Source organism: Balaenoptera physalus (assembly GCF_965194825.1).
Source record: "Balaenoptera physalus genome assembly, chromosome: 15".
Taxonomy (NCBI): Eukaryota; Metazoa; Chordata; class Mammalia; order Artiodactyla; family Balaenopteridae; genus Balaenoptera; species Balaenoptera physalus.
Window position 1 is genome coordinate 9980798 of NC_138894.1, and position 21603 is coordinate 10002400.

The window sequence follows — 21603 nt, forward strand, 5'->3', positions numbered from 1 at the left end:
TTAGTTTTTTAAGGAACCTCCATGCTGTTTTCCATAGTGGCTATATCAATTTACATTCCCACCAACAGTGTAGGAGGCTTCCTCTTTCTCCACACCCTCTCCAGCATTAATTATTTGTAGACTTTTTGATGATGGCCATTCTGACTGGTGTGAGGTGATACCTCATTGTAGTTTTGATTTGCATTTCTTTAATAGTTTGTGATGTTGAGCATCTTTTAATGTTCCTGTTGTCCATCTGTATGTCTTTGGAGAAGTGTGTATTTAGATCTTCCCATTTTTGATTGTGTTGTTTGTTTTTTTGATATTGAGCAGTATGATTAGCATGCATTTTAAAAGTGTTTTACAAGAAGAAAGCTAAGAAAATAGTCTGTCAGGGCATTTAAAGGGATTCTTCTTGGACTACAGTAGAATTTAACTATATTTTAAAATACTTTATTACTGTTGATTTACTATGCCATTCTGCAGGCATTGGTACTTTTTTTCCCAGATGCATACTGAATGAGAGTTATCAGGTAGGATCTTGTAACAGTCAGGTATAGTGCACAGAATGTCGTCTCCATTGTCAAGGGCAGCTCTCCACCAAAAGCCAGATAAGTACCACTGTAAATCCTTGCTGCCCTGATCCTATAACCCAAGGACACAGTGGTGGTTCCCCTGATAGCTTCCAGAGCAGCCAAACTGTTTTCCAAAATTGTTTTACCATTTTATATTCCCACCAGCTGTGCATGAGAGTGCCAGTTGCTTTGTATCCTGATCAACACTTGATATCATCTGTCTTTTTACTTTAGTTATACTAGTGGGTGTGTAGTATCTTAGTGTAGTTTTAATTTGCTTTTCCCTAATGATCAGTGATATTGATTATCTGTTCATTTACTTATTTGCCATTCATATATCTTCTTTAGTGAAATATCTGTTCAAGTATTTGCCCATTTTTTATTGGTTTGTTTATCTCTTTATCATTAACTTATAAAAGTCCTTTATAGGGTCTAGATACAAATTTTTGGTCAGATACATGTTTTGCAGATATCTTGCCCCAGTATAGAGCTTGCCTTTTTATTTTGTTATCAGTGTCTTTTGATGAGCAAAGACTTTAAATTTTGATGAAGCACAATTGAAATTATTTTTCATTTATATCATGCTTTTTGTGTTCTATTTAAGAAATCGTTGCCAAACCTAAGGTCACTAAACATTTTTGCTGTGTTTGTTTCTAGCAGTGTTATAGTTCTAGTTCTTACATAAATGTAAGGTCTGTAGTCCTTTTTGAATTAATTTTTGTGTAAAGTATGAGATAAAAGTAGAGGTAGTTTTTTTGTTTGTTTTTTGTATATGGGTATCCATTGGTTATTTGTTAAGATTATCCATTCACCCACTGAATTGCCTTGGCATCTTAGTGAAAAAATTGGTTGACCATATATGTGAGTCTGTTTCTGGACTCTATTCCATCGATCTATTTTTCCATCTTTATGCTAGTATCACTGACTTGATAATTGAAGCTGCATAATTAGTCTTGAAATCAAGTACTGTTAAGTCCTCCAACTTAGTTCATTTTCAAAGTTGTTTTGGCTGTCCTAGGTCCTTCACATTTTCATATAAATTTTAGGATCATCTTGTCAACATACATAAATTATTATTGGGATTTTGCTTAGAATTATGTGGAATCTATAGATCAATTTTGGAAAATTAACTATGAACAATATTGAGCCTTTGATCCATAAACAGAAAAATCTCTCTCCATTTATTTAGATCTTTTAAAATTTCTCTCAACAGTGTTTTATATTTTTTCAGTGTACAAATCTTGTACACCCTTTGTCATATTTATACCTAAGTATTTCACATTCTTTATGCTATTATAAATGCTTTTTTTAAAAAATAAATTTATTTATTTTATTTTTAGCTGTGTTGCTTCTTCGTTTCTGTGCAAGGGCTTTCTATAGTTGCGGCGAGCAGGGGCCACTCTTCATTGCGGTGCGCGGGCCTCTCACTATCGCGGCCTCTCTTGTTGCAGAGCACAGGCTCCAGACGTGCAGGCTCAGTAATTGTGGCTCATGGGCTTAGTTGCTCCGCGGCATGTGGGATCTTCCCAGACCAGGGCTCGAACCCGTGTCCCCTGCATTAGCAGGCAGATTCTCAACCACTGCGCCACCAGGGAAGCCCTATAAATGCTTTTTAAATTTCAGTTTCCTATTGTTTTTTTGCTAGTACAAGCAGACCTTGGAAATATTGCATGTTCTGTTCCAGACCACCACAATAAAGCAAATATCACAATAAAGCAAGTCACACAAATTGTTTGGCTTCTGAGTACATATAAAAGTTATGTTTACACTATACTGTAGTCTCTTAAGTGTGCAATAGCATTATGTCTAAAAAACAATGTACACACCTCAATTTAAAAAGACTGTATTGGACTTCCCTGGTGGCACAGTGGTTAAGAATCTGCCTGCCAATGCAGGGGACATGGGTTCAAGCCCTGGTCCGGGAAGATCCCACATGCCGTGGAGCACCTAAGCCCATGTGCCACAACTACTGAGCCTCCGTTCTAGAGCCCGTGAGCCACAACTACTGAGCCCGCATGCTGCAACTACTGAAGCCCGTGTGCCTAGAGCCCGTGCTCCACAACAAGAGAAGCCACTGCAATGAGAAGCCCATGTATTGCAACAAAGAGCAGCCCCCACTCGCCGCAACTAGAGGAAGCCTGTGCACAGCAATGAAGACCCAACGCAGCCAAAAATAAATAAATAAATAAATAAATAAAATAAAAAGACTTTATTGCTAAAAAAATGCTAACTATCATTTGAGCCTTTAGCAAGTCAATCTTTTTGCTGGTGGAGGGTTTGAAATATTTTGAAAATTACCAAGATGTGACACAGAGACATGAAGTGAGCAAACACTGTTAGAAAAATGGTGTTAATAGATTTGTATGATGCAGGGTTGGCACAAACCTTCAATTTGTAAAAAAAAAAAAAAAAAAAAGCAATATCTGCAAAGTGCAGTAAAGCAAAATGCAATAAAATGAGGTATACCTGTGTAAGAAACAAAATTGATTTTTGTGTACTGCTCTTGTATTTTGCAATCTTGCCAAAACTCACTTGTTAAGATAGTTTTTTTTGGTAGATTCAGTAGGGTTTTCTACATAGATTATCATGTTGTCTGTGAATAGAGAGTTTTGCTTCTTCTTTTCCAGTCTGAATGCCTGTTTCTTTTTCTTGCCTTATTTCTCTGGCTAGAACCTCTAGTATAATGTTGAATAGAAGGATGAGAACAGCCATCCTTGTTTTATTCTTAATCTTAGTAGGAAAGCATTCAACCGTTCACCATTGTGATGTTTGCTGTAGGCTCTTTGTAGGTGCCTATTATCAGATTGAAAAAGTTCTATTCCTAATTTGCTGAGAGTTCATATGAAGAGTGGATATTGAATTTTGTCAAATGTCTATTTTGCATCTATTAATCTGGTCATATGGCTTTTTTCCCTTTTTTTTTAGGGTGTTAATATGGTGAATAACATTAAATAATTTTAGATTGTAAACCAACCTTGCATTCCTGAGTTAACTCCACTTGGACATGATGTATTATAGTTTTTCTATATTCTTGGATTTGATTTACTAAAATTGGTTAAAACTTTTTATATATATGTTTGTGATTTCTCTCAAAAGCATTATATTGATAGTTTTAGCTTTTATATTATGTCTTTTGTATGTGATGTGATGTAGGGGTCAAGATTCATTTTTTTCCCCACATGGCAATTCACTTGTTCAAATACCAATTGTTTCTTTTCCCCATTGTATTGCTTTTCGTTGAAAATTAATTGACTGAATAAATGTGAGCCTATTTCTGGGCTGTCTATTATGGTTACTATAGTAAGTCTTAAAGTCAGGTTTGGTAAGTCTTCTAACTTTTCATCTCATGTTTTCGATTTATTTGTCCTTTTATACTTCATTCTGAGAAATATCCTCAGTTTGGTCTTTCAGTTTGCTAACTCATTGATCAGCTACATTCATTCTGCTATTTACACCATCTTTTTTTTTTTTCCTTTTAATTTCATCTACTACATTTCTCATACTTGTCACATCTGTTTCTCCGCTTTGTTCTTTTTTCATATTGCTGATATCTTTCTCTTTCTTTTAATATGTTTATTAGTCTAATTAAAAATTTTTGATCTATTTCTTCTAATATATCTGGTATTGCTGGATTCTGTAATCAGTATATTTTGTTTCTTTTGAAATGACTTGTCTTTTCAAATGTCTTATCATTTTGGTCTGTGAGCACATTTTTCCATCGAGATATAAGTTATTATATCATACAGTGCTTTGGGGGGAACAGCCTCATTGAGTTCACACTATGGGGGATGGAAGAGTACTAAGATGGGAGAGACACCATAAAATTGCAATAACATTTTGTCTTAACATAACATCTGCTTTGTCAGTTTTTCACCTTTTGCTCCCCTGGGTGAAGCAGCAGTAGGAGGCACTCCTTAACAACCTTGGCTGCATATTGGAATCAAATAAGGAACTTTAAAAAAAATAGTGATTCCTAATTCCCACCCTGATATTTTTATTTATTTAGTTTAGCTGTACAGCTTGGATTTGAGAATTTGTTTTACTTCTTAAATTTAAAATAATTTAGGGTGGAAGGAGGTTGCAAAAATACAGAGAGATTCCTTCACCCAGTTTCTCACAGCTATTACATTTTATATAACTATAGTACAATATCAAAAGCAGAAATTGTCACTAGTTCAATGTGTATGTACAGTTTTATGTACTTTTATCATTGTATTCCATGGTATGGATGTACCACAATTTAACCATTCATCTACTGAGGGACACTTTGATTGTTTCTAGTGCTTAGCTAACATAAATAAGGTAGACCTTATGTATTTAATGTAATTATTATATGTTAGGGCTCAAGTCTCCTGTTTTATTTGTTTTTTTGTTTGTTTCTTCCCTTTGTTTTTCTTATCTCTGTTTTCTTTTTCCTACCTTTCTGTGGGTTACTTGAACATTTTTAAGAATTCCATTTGGATCTATCTTTAATACTTTTGAGTATCTCTATGTAGATGTTTTCATTGGTTGCTCTAGGTATTACATTATACACACATAACTCAACACAGCCTACTGGTGTCACATTTTATCAGTTTAAATGTAGAAATCTTGTGTCCCTTTAAATACTTTTACCCTCTTCCATTTATAATTGTCTTAATAGATACAGATTTTTTTTTTGGCTCTACCCATGATTTACATTCCCTCAAAGTTGCTGTTTATGTTTTTCATTGATGTTTCTTTAGTTTAAGATTTCATGTATTATATGAGCCATTGTTTCTTTGAATATTATGTTTATTCTCTCGTGGAATTTTTATTAGGTGAATATTGGACCTTCTCATTCTGTTCTTTATGTCTCTTAAACTTTCTTTTGTATTTTTTCTATCTTTTTTTCTGTGTTCTATTATAAGTAATTTCCTCTGATCTGGCTTTTTAAAATTTTTCTTTCTATCTTACTAATTGTCTCTTTAGCTGTGTCTATTTTGTTCTTAAACTTGTCATTTGATGTTGTCCTTCTAAAAGTTTTATTTCAGTGACTTTAGTTTAATTTCCTGCAGTTCTCTTTGGTTCTTTTAAAAATCTGCTGGTTCTTTTTTCTTTTCATTGTGTATTCTATTACTTATGTTATGTCTTAGTATTTAAAACTATTTTTAAATTGCTATTTAATAATGCTATAATCTGAAGTTCTTTGGGATTTAATTTAGTTTGTGTGTCTTTTGACTCCCACTAAGTTTGGGTTGTTTCTTAATGTGTTTTTAAGATTGAATTGTGAGCTCATTTTCAACAGACCTGTGTCTGAGGTTTAGTTTGTGCCTGAGTTGAGGGCATGTCCCTCCAGAGAACTTTTATTTCCACTGAGTGTTCTAGATTATATGACCATCCTGGAACCAGATTTTATTTTGATTTCTTATCTTGAGATTGAGAATTCCCAATGAAGACTTTTAGTTATTTTTATTACCCTGGCCCTAGCAATGTTTGGCAAGCTGATTTCTTCTAGTCTGTCCTTTCCAGTAATAGTGTAGCCCTTGGGCTTCCCTGGTGGCGCAGTGGTTGAGAATCTGCCTGCTAATGCAGGGGACACAGGTTTGAGCCCTGGTCTGGGAAGATCCCACATGCTGCGGAGCAACTAGGCCCGTGAGCCACAACTACTGAGCCTGCATGTCTGGAGCCCGTGCTCCACAACAAGAGAGGCCGTAACAGTGAGAGGCCTGCACACCACGATGAAGAGTGGCCCCCGCTTGCCACAACTAGAGAAAGCCCTCGCATAGAAACGAAGACCCAACACAGCCAAAAAAAATAATAAAGTAAATAAATAAATAAATAAGTTAGGAGCTCTTTAAAAAAAAAGAAGTCTTCAAGCGTGTAAAATAATATGAAAAAAAAAAATAGTGTAGCCCTTAGTGGCCTTATGGTAGAGGATCTTAATTCTTTTTTATTTTTTTCTTTTTTGGCCATGCCACATGGCTTGTGGGATCTTAATTCCCCAACCAGGGATCAAACCTGGGCCCTCAGCAGTGAGAACACAGAGTCCTAACCACTGGACCACCAGGGAATTCCCAGACCTTAGTTCTAATACTTGTGTTGCAGCCATCTCTGTGGCCTCATCTTCTGTTTCTGAGTTAAAAGGCAAGACTCTAGGCCACAGAGACAGGCAAACCCCAACTGTATCCAACATAACAACAGTTCATTGTCTTATTGCTCTGATTTGGCTCCAGGGAACTTCCCTTACAAATCCTTTTCAGTTTTGCTGTACATTTAAAAGGATGCTTCTTACATCATATTGAGTATGTGTAAGTGTTTTGTGGTGAGAGGACTTTCAGATTATCTAGCTTCCGTATTTCCAGAAATTATAGTCTGTTTACTTATTAATATTTGTTTATTGACTGTGAACTCCATGAGACCAGGGCCACTGCCCACCTAGTTCACCATAGCTTCCTCAACACCTAGTGCCTGGTACATACTAGACACTTAATAAATGTTTGTGGACTCAATGAAATGCTATTCATTACAGATTTATTTATAATAGTGAAAACCTGAAATGAACCTAAATGTCTAATATTAGGGGAGTACTTAAGTAAATGGTTACTGCTCATATAAGGTTTTTCAGCCAGAAAATGATAATTTGGAGGGCTGAATAATAAGATTAAAAAAATTAAAGATTAAGTGTAGGTGGAAAAAAAATCAGGATTCAGTTTTGAATTTAGAATATGGTAACTTTAAAATATGTGTAGCCAAAAAAATACAAACTAATGAACACCAAAATGCTAATAGTTGCTTATGTTGGAGTGGTGGATTGAGGATCCCTTTTTATCCTTTGTATTTCAAACCTCCTATAATGTGTTTTTATAATGAAAATACTAAGAAGAAAAAAATGTACTTTAGTATTCTTAAAAGTTTTTAGATTTAAATACACTAAAAAGTTGATAAAACAAAATTTCAGAATTAGTTTTATTATTAAAATGTTTACAGACTTTTATATGAAAACACAGAAAAAGATCTTTCTGATACTCAACGACACCTTGCTAAGAAAAAATATGAGCTACAGCTTACTCAGGAGAAAATTATGTGCTTGGATGAAAAAATTGGTGAGTTTTTTTTTTTTTTCCTGATGTTACTTTTCTTTAAAGTCTGGTTTAAAAGAAAGTTTTCTTCTCTTCAGTTATAACATAGATAAACTTAGAAATATGCCCTTAAATTAAAGTTTTTTAGTCAGAAATCATGGGAAATATATTTTTCTTTGATAATAAAAATTTTTACTTAAATTTAGGACCATAAATACTTAGACATAGCTTCATATTTTTCAATGAAGAAATAGCTAAACAAAGCAGCAATACTTTGTAAATTTATGATGATCAATTTTGAATTTATAAGTTTTTGTATTATATGTCATGCCCATAGCTGTTGTAATGAAATATATTACATATATACTATTTTTGGTGGAAAGTGTACATATATTTGGCTATATCTATAGTATCACTTGAGTTTATAGAGAAAATTATTTTTATAAAGTCTCCTATTATTGTTTCTTACCAGTGATCTTTATGAAAATATGGTCATAACTTAATCTTCTTATAACTTTAAAGTAAAATTTTGGTCAGGACTAGAAAAGAGCCCATTTTAAAACTGAATAAATATTTTTAAGATTTGCTATTATGCAGTTCAAAAATATCTGACATAAGCAGTTAGGTGGGTGGAGGTGCTTTTTATTGAGACAGGAAGTATTAAAAGAAAATATAAAAGGGGAAGATTGAAGAACTCATTTCTGGATATTTTAAGTTCAAGTAAAAATGTAGGGTAAGCAGGTAAATAGATAAGTTTATATCTCAGATGAGAAATCTAAGCTAAAGATATACATTTGGGACACATCAGCATATAAATGATATTTTAAAACCATGAAATCACCTAGGGGAAATATAGAGAATAAGGAGAAGAGGATCCAGGACTGAGTAAGAAGAAGCCAAAGACACAGGAAGAAAACCCAGAAGTGAGTGTCATTTTGGGAAGCAAGAGAGCAACATGTTTTAAAAAGGAGGATATGGTCAATTGTCAGATACTTTCAAGAAGCAAAATAAGATGAGAATGAAAAAACATTGATTGGATTGGCACATTGGAGGTTTTGGTAGCACTGACCCCCCAGAAAGTTTGAATTATAGTGTTAGATGTGGAAGATCGAGTAGGTTGACGAATGATTGGGAAGTGAGGAGGTAGAGACAGGAGAGAATAGAAGTCTTAAGAAGTTTGGCTATTAAGAGTAGTAGAAAAATGGGGTGGTAGCTTAAGTGGGATGTGGGGTTGAGGATTTTTTTAAGCTAGGAGATACTAGCTGTTTTAGAGTTTATTTTATGCCAATGGGAATGAACTCAGATAACAGAACATCCAAAACATGTGGTTTGCCTGGAAAAGGGATGTGATGTATTATATAAATCACCCTCTTGGCATATGGGATTACGTCTCTTAGTGCTGCACTGGGTGGCCCTTGGCGGGGGTCTAGCAGAGGTCTAGTCACACAGAGCTTCCTTGGTAGAGCTCTAGACCAGTGGTTCTCAAACCTCAGTCTTTACCTGGAGAGCTAAAGCTCACTGAGCTAGGCTCCTCGAAGTAGGATACGGCCAGGGCTTTTGTATCCTTACCAATTTCCTAAAGTGGTTCTCAAACTTTATTGTGCGTTAGAATCACTTGGGAGGGGTGCTTGTTAAAACATAAATTGGTCTGCCTACTCAGAATTTCTAATTCAGTAGGTCTAGGATGGGACCTAAGAATTTGTATTTCTTACAAGTTCCCAGGTGCTGCCAGTGGTGCTGGTTGAGAAACCACAATTTAGAAACCACTATTCTACACCATCTTTCAGTCCTTCAACAGTGACATTGGCTTGCCAGAGTTCTTACAAATCAAATCAGACTTCCTGGGATAATTTTTTTTCTAGGAATTTTTATAACACTACTTAAGAAAAACCAAAATACTAGAAGATATTTGACTCTGAAGATGACTTAATTGGATATTTTATTAAGACCTGTTAGTTACCAGCTTACATCCAACAGTGATTCTATGCTAGAGGGAGGTGAAATTAGAGGGGGGGAAAATTGATAGTCCATGTGCTTCATCCACACACCCTCCCCTACCCCACCACACATTCTACTTTGAGAACTTGTTATAAGGAACTTTCCTTTGCTGTTCTTTTTTTAAAAAATATACTTTATTGAAGTATAGTTGATTTCCAATGTTGTGTTAATTTCTGCTGTACAGCAAAGTGATTCAGTTATACATATATATATATATATATATATATACATTCTTTATCATATTCTTTTCCGTTATGTTTTTTTTTAATTTATTTATTTTTTTATACAGCAGATTCTTATTAGTTATCTATTTTATACATATTAGTGTGTATATGTCAATCCCAATCTCCCACTTCATCCCACCACCTCCCCCCGCACCTCTTTCCCCCCTGGGTGTCCATATGTTTGTTCTTTACATCTGTGTCTCTATTTCTTCCTTGCAAACCGGTTCATCTGTACCATTTTTCTAGATTCCACATATATCCTTTGCTGTTCTAATTCAAATGTGTTAATTGTGCTTTTACATTTATGTCATTTAGAATTTCATGATTAACCTTCATTTTTAATCACTAACAGCAAAAGCCATTATTTATTTGGGATACAGTACTTTATATTTAGTCATTGAATATAATATAGGAGAATTAACTTTGAAAAGTATTTCACTCTGCTTGAACTGGAAAAAAAATTATCTTGATTAAAACAATGCCTTTATGATTACACATTTAGATAATTTTACAAGACAAAGTATTGCCCAGCGAGAAGAAATCAGCATTCTCGGTGCAACCCTCAATGATCTGGCTAAAGAAAAGGAATGCCTGCAAGCATGTTTGGATAAAAAATCTGAGAATATTGCATCCCTTGGAGAGAGTTTGGCAATGAAAGTATGTTCTGACAACCGTGGTTTAAAAGAAATGTTTGAACTAGAATCTGAATAAAATAATAGGATTTTCTCAATTTTTTCCTAGAGAGCTAAAACTTTAAAATCTGATTTTGAAATATTTCAAGATAGTCTTAGGAAATATGTGTTCAAATTCACTAGCTAATATTTTTAAATAGACTTTTCTGTCATCAATTTATGATCAACATTCACTAACAATAACTAATTCAAATATCAAAATGTAAAGCATAATAAAAAAAAAGCAGTGAGACTGATTTCTTTTTAAAAGTACAGCAGAACTTATGTTTTCAGGTAGCCACCTTGGGAAGCAATATGTGTATTTCATTAAAACCACCTTTGTAATTGTATTCAGAACTGGGGGCACGTTGTTACATCATCCTTAGCCTTGAGAGTGGATCACATGGAACTGGTGAATAAAGTTAGATGATAAGCTTCATCCCACATTTCTGTTGTTCAAACAACAACAACAACAACAAAAAGGTGTTCTCAAAAAGGCAGGGAAATATTGACCCCCTTTTCTAGCTCATAAACTGATTCTGAAGGCAATTCCTAAACTGTTTTCCACAAATATCTTAAGCAAAGGCAGCATCACTGGCATAAGGTCTTTCCCCTCTCTAAGGGAACTAATTCATTCATTTATCCATCCATCCATCCATTCAACAAACATTTATTGACATGTACCAGGAATTATGTTAGAAACTGAGGTTGAGTGGGCATACCTTCCAAAGGCCTATAGTATAATTCGGAGAAAGATAAAGAAAGAGGCTGTTATGATAGAATGTGCTAAGTACCATAATGACGTATGCACAATGTATGAGTGAAGTTTCTCAGAAGCACACCTGATTCAGCCTGGGGGTTGGATTAGGGGAGGGAGAAGATCTAGGAAGCCTTCCACGCAGTGGTGGTGCCTGCACTGCCCTGAAAGATGACTAGGAATTAGCCAAGAAAAGATTAGAGGAAGGGGACAGTGAGAAAAAGAGTGATCCAGACAGGTAGAGCACCTTTTAGAGAAAGGGTGATCCAAACAAGTAGAGCAGATGATATGAAAGCCCAGTGGCTTTCATAAGAGAATTTCATGAGATTTCTTGATAGTTTAATATGTCCAGAATAGAGTGCAAAGAGGTGAGTATGGGGGGATGAAGGGGGGCGGTGGTAAAAGATGAGATGGGATAGATAAGCAAGAAATCAGAACTACACATGATGTTGAGTTTAGGTTCCATCATCATGGATATAGAGGAACATTGAAATAATGAAAATGAAATGTTACAATTAGATCTTTAAAACATTATCCTAGCCCTTGTTAATCTACGTAAAAGGTGGATTGTAGGGAAATGAGAATAGTGACAAGGACACTAGTTAGGAGTAAAATGGTAAGAACTGTATTAGGAGAGTGGCAGTATCCATGAGAGAAATAGACAACTCTATTTAGGAAGTAAGACTGACAAGATGCGCTTTCTGACTTAGGAACCACATGAATAGTTCCTATGTGTGAAGTAGGAAACACAGGACACAGAACAATCTTAGAGAGGAATATTATTGACATGCCTTTGGGACATGTAGTGAAATATTCATAGGCTCTTGGATTTTAAGGTTTGGAGAGAAAATGGAAGTTAATAGATTTGGGAATCATGAGCACAAATGAAGTTATCAAAATACGTGAGGTAGTAAATTTTGGCTTTTAACTTGTTGAAAAGTCTGACTCATTACTTTATAGTTAATACCTTTTAATATTTTTGAAATTTTATGGTATTTTGGGGGGTGGGATTTTGTTTCTCATTATATTCAAACCACTTTTTGAATAGTTAAACATGATTTTCTTTAAAAACATTAATATTTAGAAACAAATTACTCAATTCTTTCTGAATATCTGTTCCCTCTGTTATATCTTATATTTCACATTTCTTCCATTCTACTAACTGTACCAATATTATCTTTTCCTTCACAAAGAATATTGAGTTGCAAGTCCATTTCAAAATTAAGAGTTTTGTATAGGATTATGAATGTAAACGCATCCATCCTATGAAGGGAAAATAACTTTTTAAAACAGTGCTAGACATTCAAAAGAGGAAATATTCTCTAGAGTGATTTTTCAGAGCTGAATTTATCATGCCTTTCAGTGAAAAGCAGTAGTTTTATAGTTTAATCTGGAGATTACAGAAATAAATTACTATGGAAAAGTCTATATTATAGTGAATAAGGTGAATTTTTACTGGTAATCATAGTTTTAAAAGATGTTCTACTACTTGCTACCAACTAAAGTTAGAAAATTCAATAGCCAGTTCACAGATTTTTGAATCATAAAAGCCAGAATTATTTGTGTAAAATTTTAGTTTGTTTCTTTTTTCTGAGTAGATTTATGACCATCCTGTCCAAGTTGAATTTTTAACAATTAACTTGAATCTATGTCACTGGTTGGACAAACGTATTGAGGTTGTACAAGGAATATCAAATTGATAATGATGGCATAAATTTCAACAATTTAAGAAATAGTACTATTTGGGTCATATTAAGAGAAAAATAGGCTAAGAGGATATATTTTTGGATTCTATACAGTAATTTTGTTGCCCTGGATACTTCACAGTGTTCTTAGAGAGTCTTTCAAGATGAATTTCTATTGATAAAGGAAAGTCCTTTTTAGGCTTATAAACCATGTTTAAATTTTAACCAAGGAACTTCTGTCGGAAACACTAGAAGTTCAATTAGCTTTTCAGAATTTATTTAGAAGTGTATTAAGTTATATTTCAAAAGCATGTGTAAATATTCCATTTTAAGTGGTATTTTCTCTTTGAGTTTTTCTTCCATTGGCTTGTGCTTCTTAAAGGGATTTAACAGTTTTGCTAATGGATATTTTAACCATACTTCAATACCCATTACTGCCAGATGTGGAATCTGTACCATTCTACCAGAAAGCAGAATGGAAAACCAGAGCTAAGAATACCCTAGAGAGGAGCACGTGAATAAAGGACGATCACACACACACACTCACACACACACACCTGTCTCTCTGATGAAAGGAACAGCACTAGTTGGGAAATACAGATTTAGTTTTTCATCTTGCTACTTGGTTACTAAGGATTTGAAAATTTAAAGGGCAAAGTGAAATCTAGGTATTTAGTGAAAGAATAATTTTCCTACTTTTTTAGGACTAATGTTAGTGCTAAGACCCTATGTAAAGTATCTGTAACTAGTTCAGGATCAGCGAGTTTTTAAAGGAGGAGGTGTGGTAATGGTATTGATGGCATTAAGATATTCCCCCTCATTTCAGTCTTGATTGACTCCATTAATTCTACTTCCTCACCATACCCTTGAAAAGGAAGAATAGCAATTTATTTTTTTATACCTTTGCTCTAGGCCTAATGCTTACCTCCTTATTAACTCACACCTAAAATTAATCATATACTTTTATAAGTAATTCCATTGGAACAGCTTTTTGAAGATGATGTTGATGACATATATATATTATACTTGGTCGAAGTTATTATTCTATTAAGAACTAAATTCAGTTTTACATGATTCACTTTCTTGGGTTTTATAACATGAAGAAATGAGGAAGTAAATCAGTCCTGTTCCCAGTATAGAACACTACAATGCCAAACCAGTGGTTTTCTTCCAAAAACAGGGTGCTTAAGGGGTTCTTGTGTTGCTGGATAACTGCACAAAACATCTTTTAACGGTATTTGATATAATGATCTCATATCAATATACCTAAGTATAGTCTTTGCTTAAATGAGCATAATCTATTGTTTTTATCCAGTACATATACTCACACTGATATATTAGGCTTTAGTTTTAAAGTGTAGCAAAGAAAAATAGAACATAAATGTTTAAAACCAAATGGAAATCCAAAAGGGAGGGGAAATTCTTTTAGTTTATTCAGTTTTAACAGAAATAACAGTTTAAGATAATTTTTTATTTAATACTTATATTACTTTTCAAGGAGAAGACCATTTCAGGCATGAAGAATATCATTGCTGAGATGGAACAGGCATCAAGGTAAGTCACTTATTCAACAAAAATGTGAGCACTTATTGGGGGCAAAGTACTATGTTAGGTATTGTACAAAGATAGTAAGCAACAAGGAGCTTAGTGTTATATGTAAGATGATAACTCCCTAATGTTAAAAGGAGGCCTAAGTCTGTTTAGGGAAGTAAAGGGAGGATACGCTGTTTGCCAAGGAAAGGAAAGAGAAGGCATTCAAGGTAGAAAGAATAACAAAGCCACAAAGAACCACAGATCATGTCCAAGAGCCTCTTGAATGACAAGTAGGTGAGTGTGTTGGAACCCAAAGTGTAAGGGGAGAAATGGAGGAGAGGCTAGGTAGGCAGGCAGAGGCCTGTGTTACAGACAAATGAGTCTGTGGGCAATGAGAAATCATTAAAGAATTTTGAGATTTTTATGCCGGAAAGATCAGCTAGGCTGCAGAGGTGATGATAAATTGGGGTTGGGAGTTTGGAGGACAGGAGAGTGGTGTTTGTAAAGGAGAAAATCTAGAAAAATGTCAGGTTTCTGGCTGGGGATGAATACTGGACATGATGAACCTACGTGAGAAAAGATTTTTCTTTGAAGCCTTTGAGATGTCCTTATAAGTATGTGTAGTAAGCAGTTAAATATAAGGGTCTAGAGTGTAAGGGAGAGACTGAGGCTGGGGTGATCATTTCAGAGTCGTCTGGGTGTAGACAGGGTTGGGAGCCACGGATATGAATATGAATTGTCCGAGAGAAGGGGTAGCGTGAGAAGAATCAGCAGGCTAAGGGTTAAGCTCGGAGAACCATTCATTTTTAAGCGGGCAGAGGAAGAGGAGCCTGCAGAGGAGACTAAGCCGTAGCAGCTAGAGGTAGGATGGAGGCTTTCTTATACTTGAACGTCAGAAGTTTTGAAATGCTTAACAAATCACTGACTACCGTGTATATTTGGCATCCTTTTTTATAGTGAAATGTTGGCAACACAGAGGAACTTCAGTGCACTATCTCTGCAGTGTTTATTCCTACAAATTTAAATGTATTTAAAACTTCTTCAAATGTTTTCATGCTAACTGTCTATCTTCTGTCTTGTGAAAATTTGTTATTCTGTTCCGGTAAAATGTCTCTTCTTATGTACTATTTGATTTGTGGAATAGACAGTCTACTGAAGCCCTAATTATGTGCGAACAAGACATTTCCAGAATGCGTCGGCAATTGGATGAAACAAATGATGAACTGTCTCAAATTGCCAGGGAAAGGGATATCTTGGCTCATGAGAATGACAATCTCCAAGAAAAGTTTTCTAAAGCTAAACAAGAAAACCAGGTATACTTGTTCCTACAATCTTTTTCTCCAAGAAAAATAGGTATTTCTTCTGAGGCATAGCCCTCATTTCATTTTGTAGAAAAGCTCAGGCTTTGGAACTAGCCATTTTTTACCTTTATTACACAGAATATGCCATATAATTTCTAAATGAAATTTTCAGACATATAGTATTAAATATCAGAGAAAAGAGGGAACGGGAGTATAATAGATTTGTATTAAACCTTAGGAAGTACTTCCTTAGTGAAGGATAAATATTTGAATAAACCAACAAATGAAGATAACCTTCCGAAATTTTTAAGAAAAGCGTTGATTTATTTGATGGACTGTTATTCTGTTTGAATATGAGTATACAGACCATGATACATTATTTGGTCCTCTTTAGCACTGTGATTCTTTTTAGGAAAATTTCTCTTTTAATTACTTCCTCTCTAAGCCAGTACAGTTCAGCTTTATCCAGAGCTCTCATTACCAATATCACTTTTAATTTTAACATTAAAAAATTCTACTTGGAAACTTTCTTTCCCCTTTAAAATTTTTGGTCCACATAATTTCCCTTGCTTTGCTATCACTCTCAATGTGTTCAGTTTGCATCATAAAAGTCTGTATTTTTTTAACTGTTAAATATTTTAATTTATATAATCAGATATAAAGCTGCAAAACTTGGTTAGTTATTAAAAAGTTGCCTGAGGTGTTAAAGTACTTTGTTCAAAAATTAATGAATAATGGGATCCTGGAACAGAAAAAGGACATTATGTAAAAATGGAAGAAATCTGAATAAAATATGGACTTTAGTTAGTAATGTATCAATATTGGTTCATGAATTGTGACAAATTTACCATACTAATATAAGATGTTAATAATAGAGGAAGCTAAGTGTAGGGTATATGGGCACTCTCTATACTATTTTAATAACTCTTCTATAAGTCTAAAACTATTTTAAAAGAAAGTTTATCTTTTAAAAGTTAATAGCAATAAAAACAAGAGATGTGAATTTATAGGATCTACTATAGTGCTCTATTTATGGCTAAAGCAAATAGGCTAAAGGTAAATATAACTTATATTTATGAAAATTAGATTAAAAACTCTCATATTTACCACCCAGAGTTACCCACTGTTAATGTATTTTTTACTGATTTTCAATGTACTTAAAAAAATTTTATACTGTCTTTTACATGAACTTTTTAATGTAGCTGGGATAAAACCACATAGCACTTTATATCATGCTTTGTTCTACATGAGAATACAATAGAGTGGAGTGTTTAAGACCCACATGAGTTCAAGTCCCCTGCCTGGCTGTGTGACCCTATCATTTAACTTCTCTCAGTTTATCAACTGTAGAAATGGAGAGTAGATGAGAATATGCCTAACAAGAATGTAGAGTGTCTAGCATAATCACTAGGTAAATATTTTTTAACTGTTATTAGCTTACTATAACATCATAGTTGTTTGTTACACCTTCATAAACATTTTTTATAATCAGAAGAAAATTAGTATCATAACAATATACAAATGTTCAAGAATAGTTTTTTCCTTTGTTTGAGTCAGAGGGCCCAAGAGTAGAAGATGGATCCCTCTGTGGACTGCAGGTTGTTTAAAAACTCATATCATATTGCCAACAAACACATGAAAGGATGCTCAACATCACTAATCATTAGAGAAATGCAAATCAAAACTACAATGAGGTATCACCTCACACCAGTCAGAATGGCCATCATCAAAAAATCTACAAACAATAAATGCTGGAGAGGGTGTGCAGTAAAGGGAACCCTCTTGCACTGTTGGTGAGAATGCAAATTGATACAGCCACTATGGAGAACAGCATGGAGGTTCCTTAAAAAACTAAACATAGAACTACCATACGACCCAGCAATCCCACTACTGGGCACATACCCTGAGAAAACCATAATTCAAAAAGAGTCATGTACCACATTGTTCATTGCAGCTCTATTTACAATAACCAGGACATGGAAGCAACCTCAGTGTCCATCATCAGATGAATGGATAAAGAAGATGTGGCACATATATACAATGGAATATTACTCAGCCATAAAAAGAAACAAAAATGAGTTATTTGTAGTGAGGTGGATGGACCTAGAGTCTGTCATACAGAGTGAAGTAAGTCAGAAAGAGAAAAACAAGTACCGTATGCTAACACATATATATGGAATCTAAAAAAAAAAAAGGTTCTGATGAACCTAGGGGCAGGACAGGAATAAAGACGCAGACGTAGAGAATGGACTTGAGGACACAGGGAGGGGGAAGGGTAAGCTGGGACGAAGTGAGAGAGTAGCATTGACATATATACACTACCAAATGTAAAATAGATAGCTAGTGGGAAGCACCCGCATAGCACAGTGAGATCAGCTCGTTGCTTTGTGACCACCTAGAAGGGTGGGATAGGGAGGGTGGGAGGGAGACGCAAAAGGGAGGGGATATGGGGATATATGTATACGTATAGCTGATTCACTTTGTTATACAGCAGAAACTAACACACCATTGTAAAGCAATTGTACTCCAATAAAGATGTTAAAAAAAAGAAAAAACCCATATCATAAAAGATTTGGAAAGCAGAAACCTTAAAAAAAATTTCTTCCTCAATACCACGATTTTAAACAAATTGAGTTGTTTTTAGTGTTTTATCCTGATTTTTTTCAAATATACATTAACATTTTTCTGTTATTAAAAATTATTCCAAACATTTCTCATGAATGCATAGTATTCTGTGTGGTTTTACCACTATGTAGATACTATTATTTACTGCATCATTCACCTAATGTGAATAAATATTGTCACATAGCAAATAATGCCTTAATAAACATTCTTTTTCATTAAATTTTATAGATTTAGTTTCAAATTGAATCAAACGCTTATGAGGTTTCTTTTTTAAATTAAAAAACCTTCTAAGTGGACATGGGTATCGTGAATACCCAAGCATCCATCTCCCACCTTTAACAAAAAGTAACATATTTGTCTTTCTTGTTTTTATGAGCTTTTAAAAATGTCTCTTATGTCATCACCAGGTAGCAGACCACAGATTTGCTTTTCTCAAATTTACATTTACTCTAATAATACATGGAAACGCCCATTCCTTACCATATCGTTGATTACTAGTACATTTTAACTTTTTTCAAGTATTATCCACTTATGCTTCCTTTTTGTGAATTGTGTTTGGGTTCTTTGCCCATTTACTGTTTGGACTCTTGTGTTTTCTCACTGTCTTTATATGAGCTTTATATATTAGGTATATTAATTTTTATTTATCATATTTACTGTAAATATTTTTAAAAATTTTTATTGTGGTTTTGACATAGAGCAATTTTTAATTTTTTGTAGTCAGATCTAACTGTCTTTTTCTCATAGGCACTGTCTAAAAAACTGAATGATACTCATAATGAGCTTAGTGACATTAAACAGAAGGTTCAAGACACTAATTTGGAGGTTAATAAACTGAAGAATGTATTAAAGTCCGAAGTATGTATATATATATATTTTCACCTTGGCTCGAGATACTTGAGTTTTCACTAAAGCTGTTGATTGATTGCACTCATAGGGACAGCTGAATCAAGTGCATTTCTTTAAGGCATAGCCTATTTTAATGTTGACAGTTACGTGCTAACTATATATTTAGAATGTCACCAATGTCCAGAAAGGTAACTCAGGGATACACCCCTTTTATTTGCCACTTAGCCATTTTAGATAAGCAGAATCCTCCTAATTGGATGAAGAACAAGGGGCCAGAATCAAGTTGGGCTCACTTATATTTGGAAATGGTAGTTTACAGTTACAAACCTTTGACAAAAGAGGCTCCACCTGATTGTGTAGCAGATCAGAATTGATCACTCTGTTGTGGAGCCACCTGTTTCTCAGGACCAGAGGGCAGATGGCTCTCTTCTCCATTTCTCTGTTAGTAACCAGTCGACTAGGCGCACGTCGACTGGCATGTCTGATGTCAGATGATTCCCGATAATTTGGGCACATGTGTGACAACCCTGGAATAAACAGACAGCTAGACCAAGGATGTTGGGTATGTCCATCTGATAAGCTATTATATAAAATAGTGTTGGATTGACTACTGTAATAAGTGTGGTGTTACCTACTTACATAACAATCAAACCATTAATAGGAATTCCTCCCCCCAAACAGTTTTCCTCATTGTATTTAACATATCATGTAATTTCAGTCCATAAACATATCTTGAGCATTTATTTATGGTGTACATAAGACCATTCAGGACTTTGAGAGATGAGAGATTCTAAGGACTCGTGAATTGCAACCCTTGTTTTCATGCAGTAAGGCAGCAGCCTCATGTTGCCAAAGCAGATGATTTCCTACCCTTCTTGAGTTGAAGGTGCTAGCAATGTAATGTCATAAACGGACAGAAGCTTTGGAGTCAGATAGGTCTGACTCTTCCTCTCACTAATGCCGTGGACTTCTATAGGCCACTCAACCTCCCTCAGTCTCAGTGTCCCATCGGTAATTGGGAAGAACATCCAAGTGAGTAAGATAGCCTAGCACAGTGAGCCATCTAAGTCTATTCTAGAATAGGGCAGAATATAAATAAAAGACTATCTGAACAACATTTAACGTAGTAAGCTTTCAGTCAATGTTAGACACTTCCCTTTTTCTCCCTAGCCTGTCGCATTGCCTGAAATTCCACCATTAGGGAATGGGGCTTTTAGATTCTGGAATTGTATTTTCAAACATCACACATCAAACTCCTCTCAGCTTTTAGCATCCTCATGTGAGTTCTTTTTTGAGACTCCGTTTCACAACATAGCCGGATGGGTCCAGGCACTCCCCTGAGAGAAAGGATCACGGGTCCATTTTGGTAGGGAGGTCCATTAAGGATTGTCGAGTACTTTATTCATCACCCATCCATTCAGTGTGCAGTATGCTGGGCGCTGAGGTGACAGAGTTGAAAAACTGCGAGGAAACAGAATGGCACCCCCGGCAGTGGGGACAACAAGTAGGGGGGGGGAAAGTAGGTCCTGTAGCTAGAGTGGAACGTGAAGGTGGGTGGTAATAAAGAGGTAAGAAGGATTTGGCTGAACTGTATTTTTAGGAAACTTTCATCACAACATACACACAGAAGTTATTTGAAGAATTGCCTTTTAGAAAGATTGTTCGGGAAATGTTGGGAAAAGAATAAATCAGAAGGGTAACAAAGGAGAGGGAAGAGCAGTTAGGAGAGGCTGTATCCATGATTCAGACAGGAAGTGCAAAGGATTCCAGCTGAGGCAGCAGCTTTGCCTTTGCCCTGGTGGAGGGGTGTAAAGAGCCCAGTGGTCAACCAGAGGGAACTGGTGGGGAAGCACCAGAAAGAGGGAAAGAGATCTGCAAAGAGAGAACTGGAGAATACCAAAGATCAGTTTCACTTTCTTTATAATGTTGCCCATCTTGTACCCCACACTGCTCTGGCTGCTTTGGGCAGGTACAAAAAAGGGTAAACTGTGGTTGCTGGCTGCTGGGAGGGAGGGCACTAAGTGGTTAGAGGGCAAAGAGACGTTTTAATGCAGTCTTTTTCGCTGCTTAAACTTGGAACCATATATTACCTAGTCACAAAGCCAAATTTAATATAAAAATGATTCCTAAGAAAACTGAATTCAACATATAAATGGTTCCTATCTTCGAGGAATCTGAGGGGTTATTGGGGAGATGGTACATCCACAGCTAACTACATAAAGCTATAAGGCAGTTTTAAGAGAATGACACACAATAAGTGCTACAGAAAGTTAAAGAGGGTAAAAATTAACGTGGGTAAAATTCAGTTTATGTATATTATATCATGTAACTCCCAAGTACATACTCTGTACACAACTGTTATTTTT

The 21603-nt window shown here is 35.1% G+C and overlaps 1 protein-coding gene across 19 annotated transcripts in view; it reads left to right on the top strand.

The window, feature by feature from the left end:
• The window catches only part of TSGA10 (testis specific 10), a 115774-nt gene that overhangs the window by 53418 nt on the left and 40753 nt on the right, over window positions 1-21603 (top strand). For all 19 annotated transcript variants that reach the window (XM_082427292.1, XM_082427290.1, XM_082427289.1 and 16 more), the window contains 5 exons: window positions 7503-7618; window positions 10319-10473; window positions 14428-14483; window positions 15607-15775; window positions 19136-19246. In XM_082427292.1, coding sequence (XP_082283418.1) covers window positions 7503-7618; window positions 10319-10473; window positions 14428-14483; window positions 15607-15775; window positions 19136-19246 — 607 coding nt within the window. The remainder of the gene's footprint in view (window positions 1-7502; window positions 7619-10318; window positions 10474-14427; window positions 14484-15606; window positions 15776-19135; window positions 19247-21603) is intronic.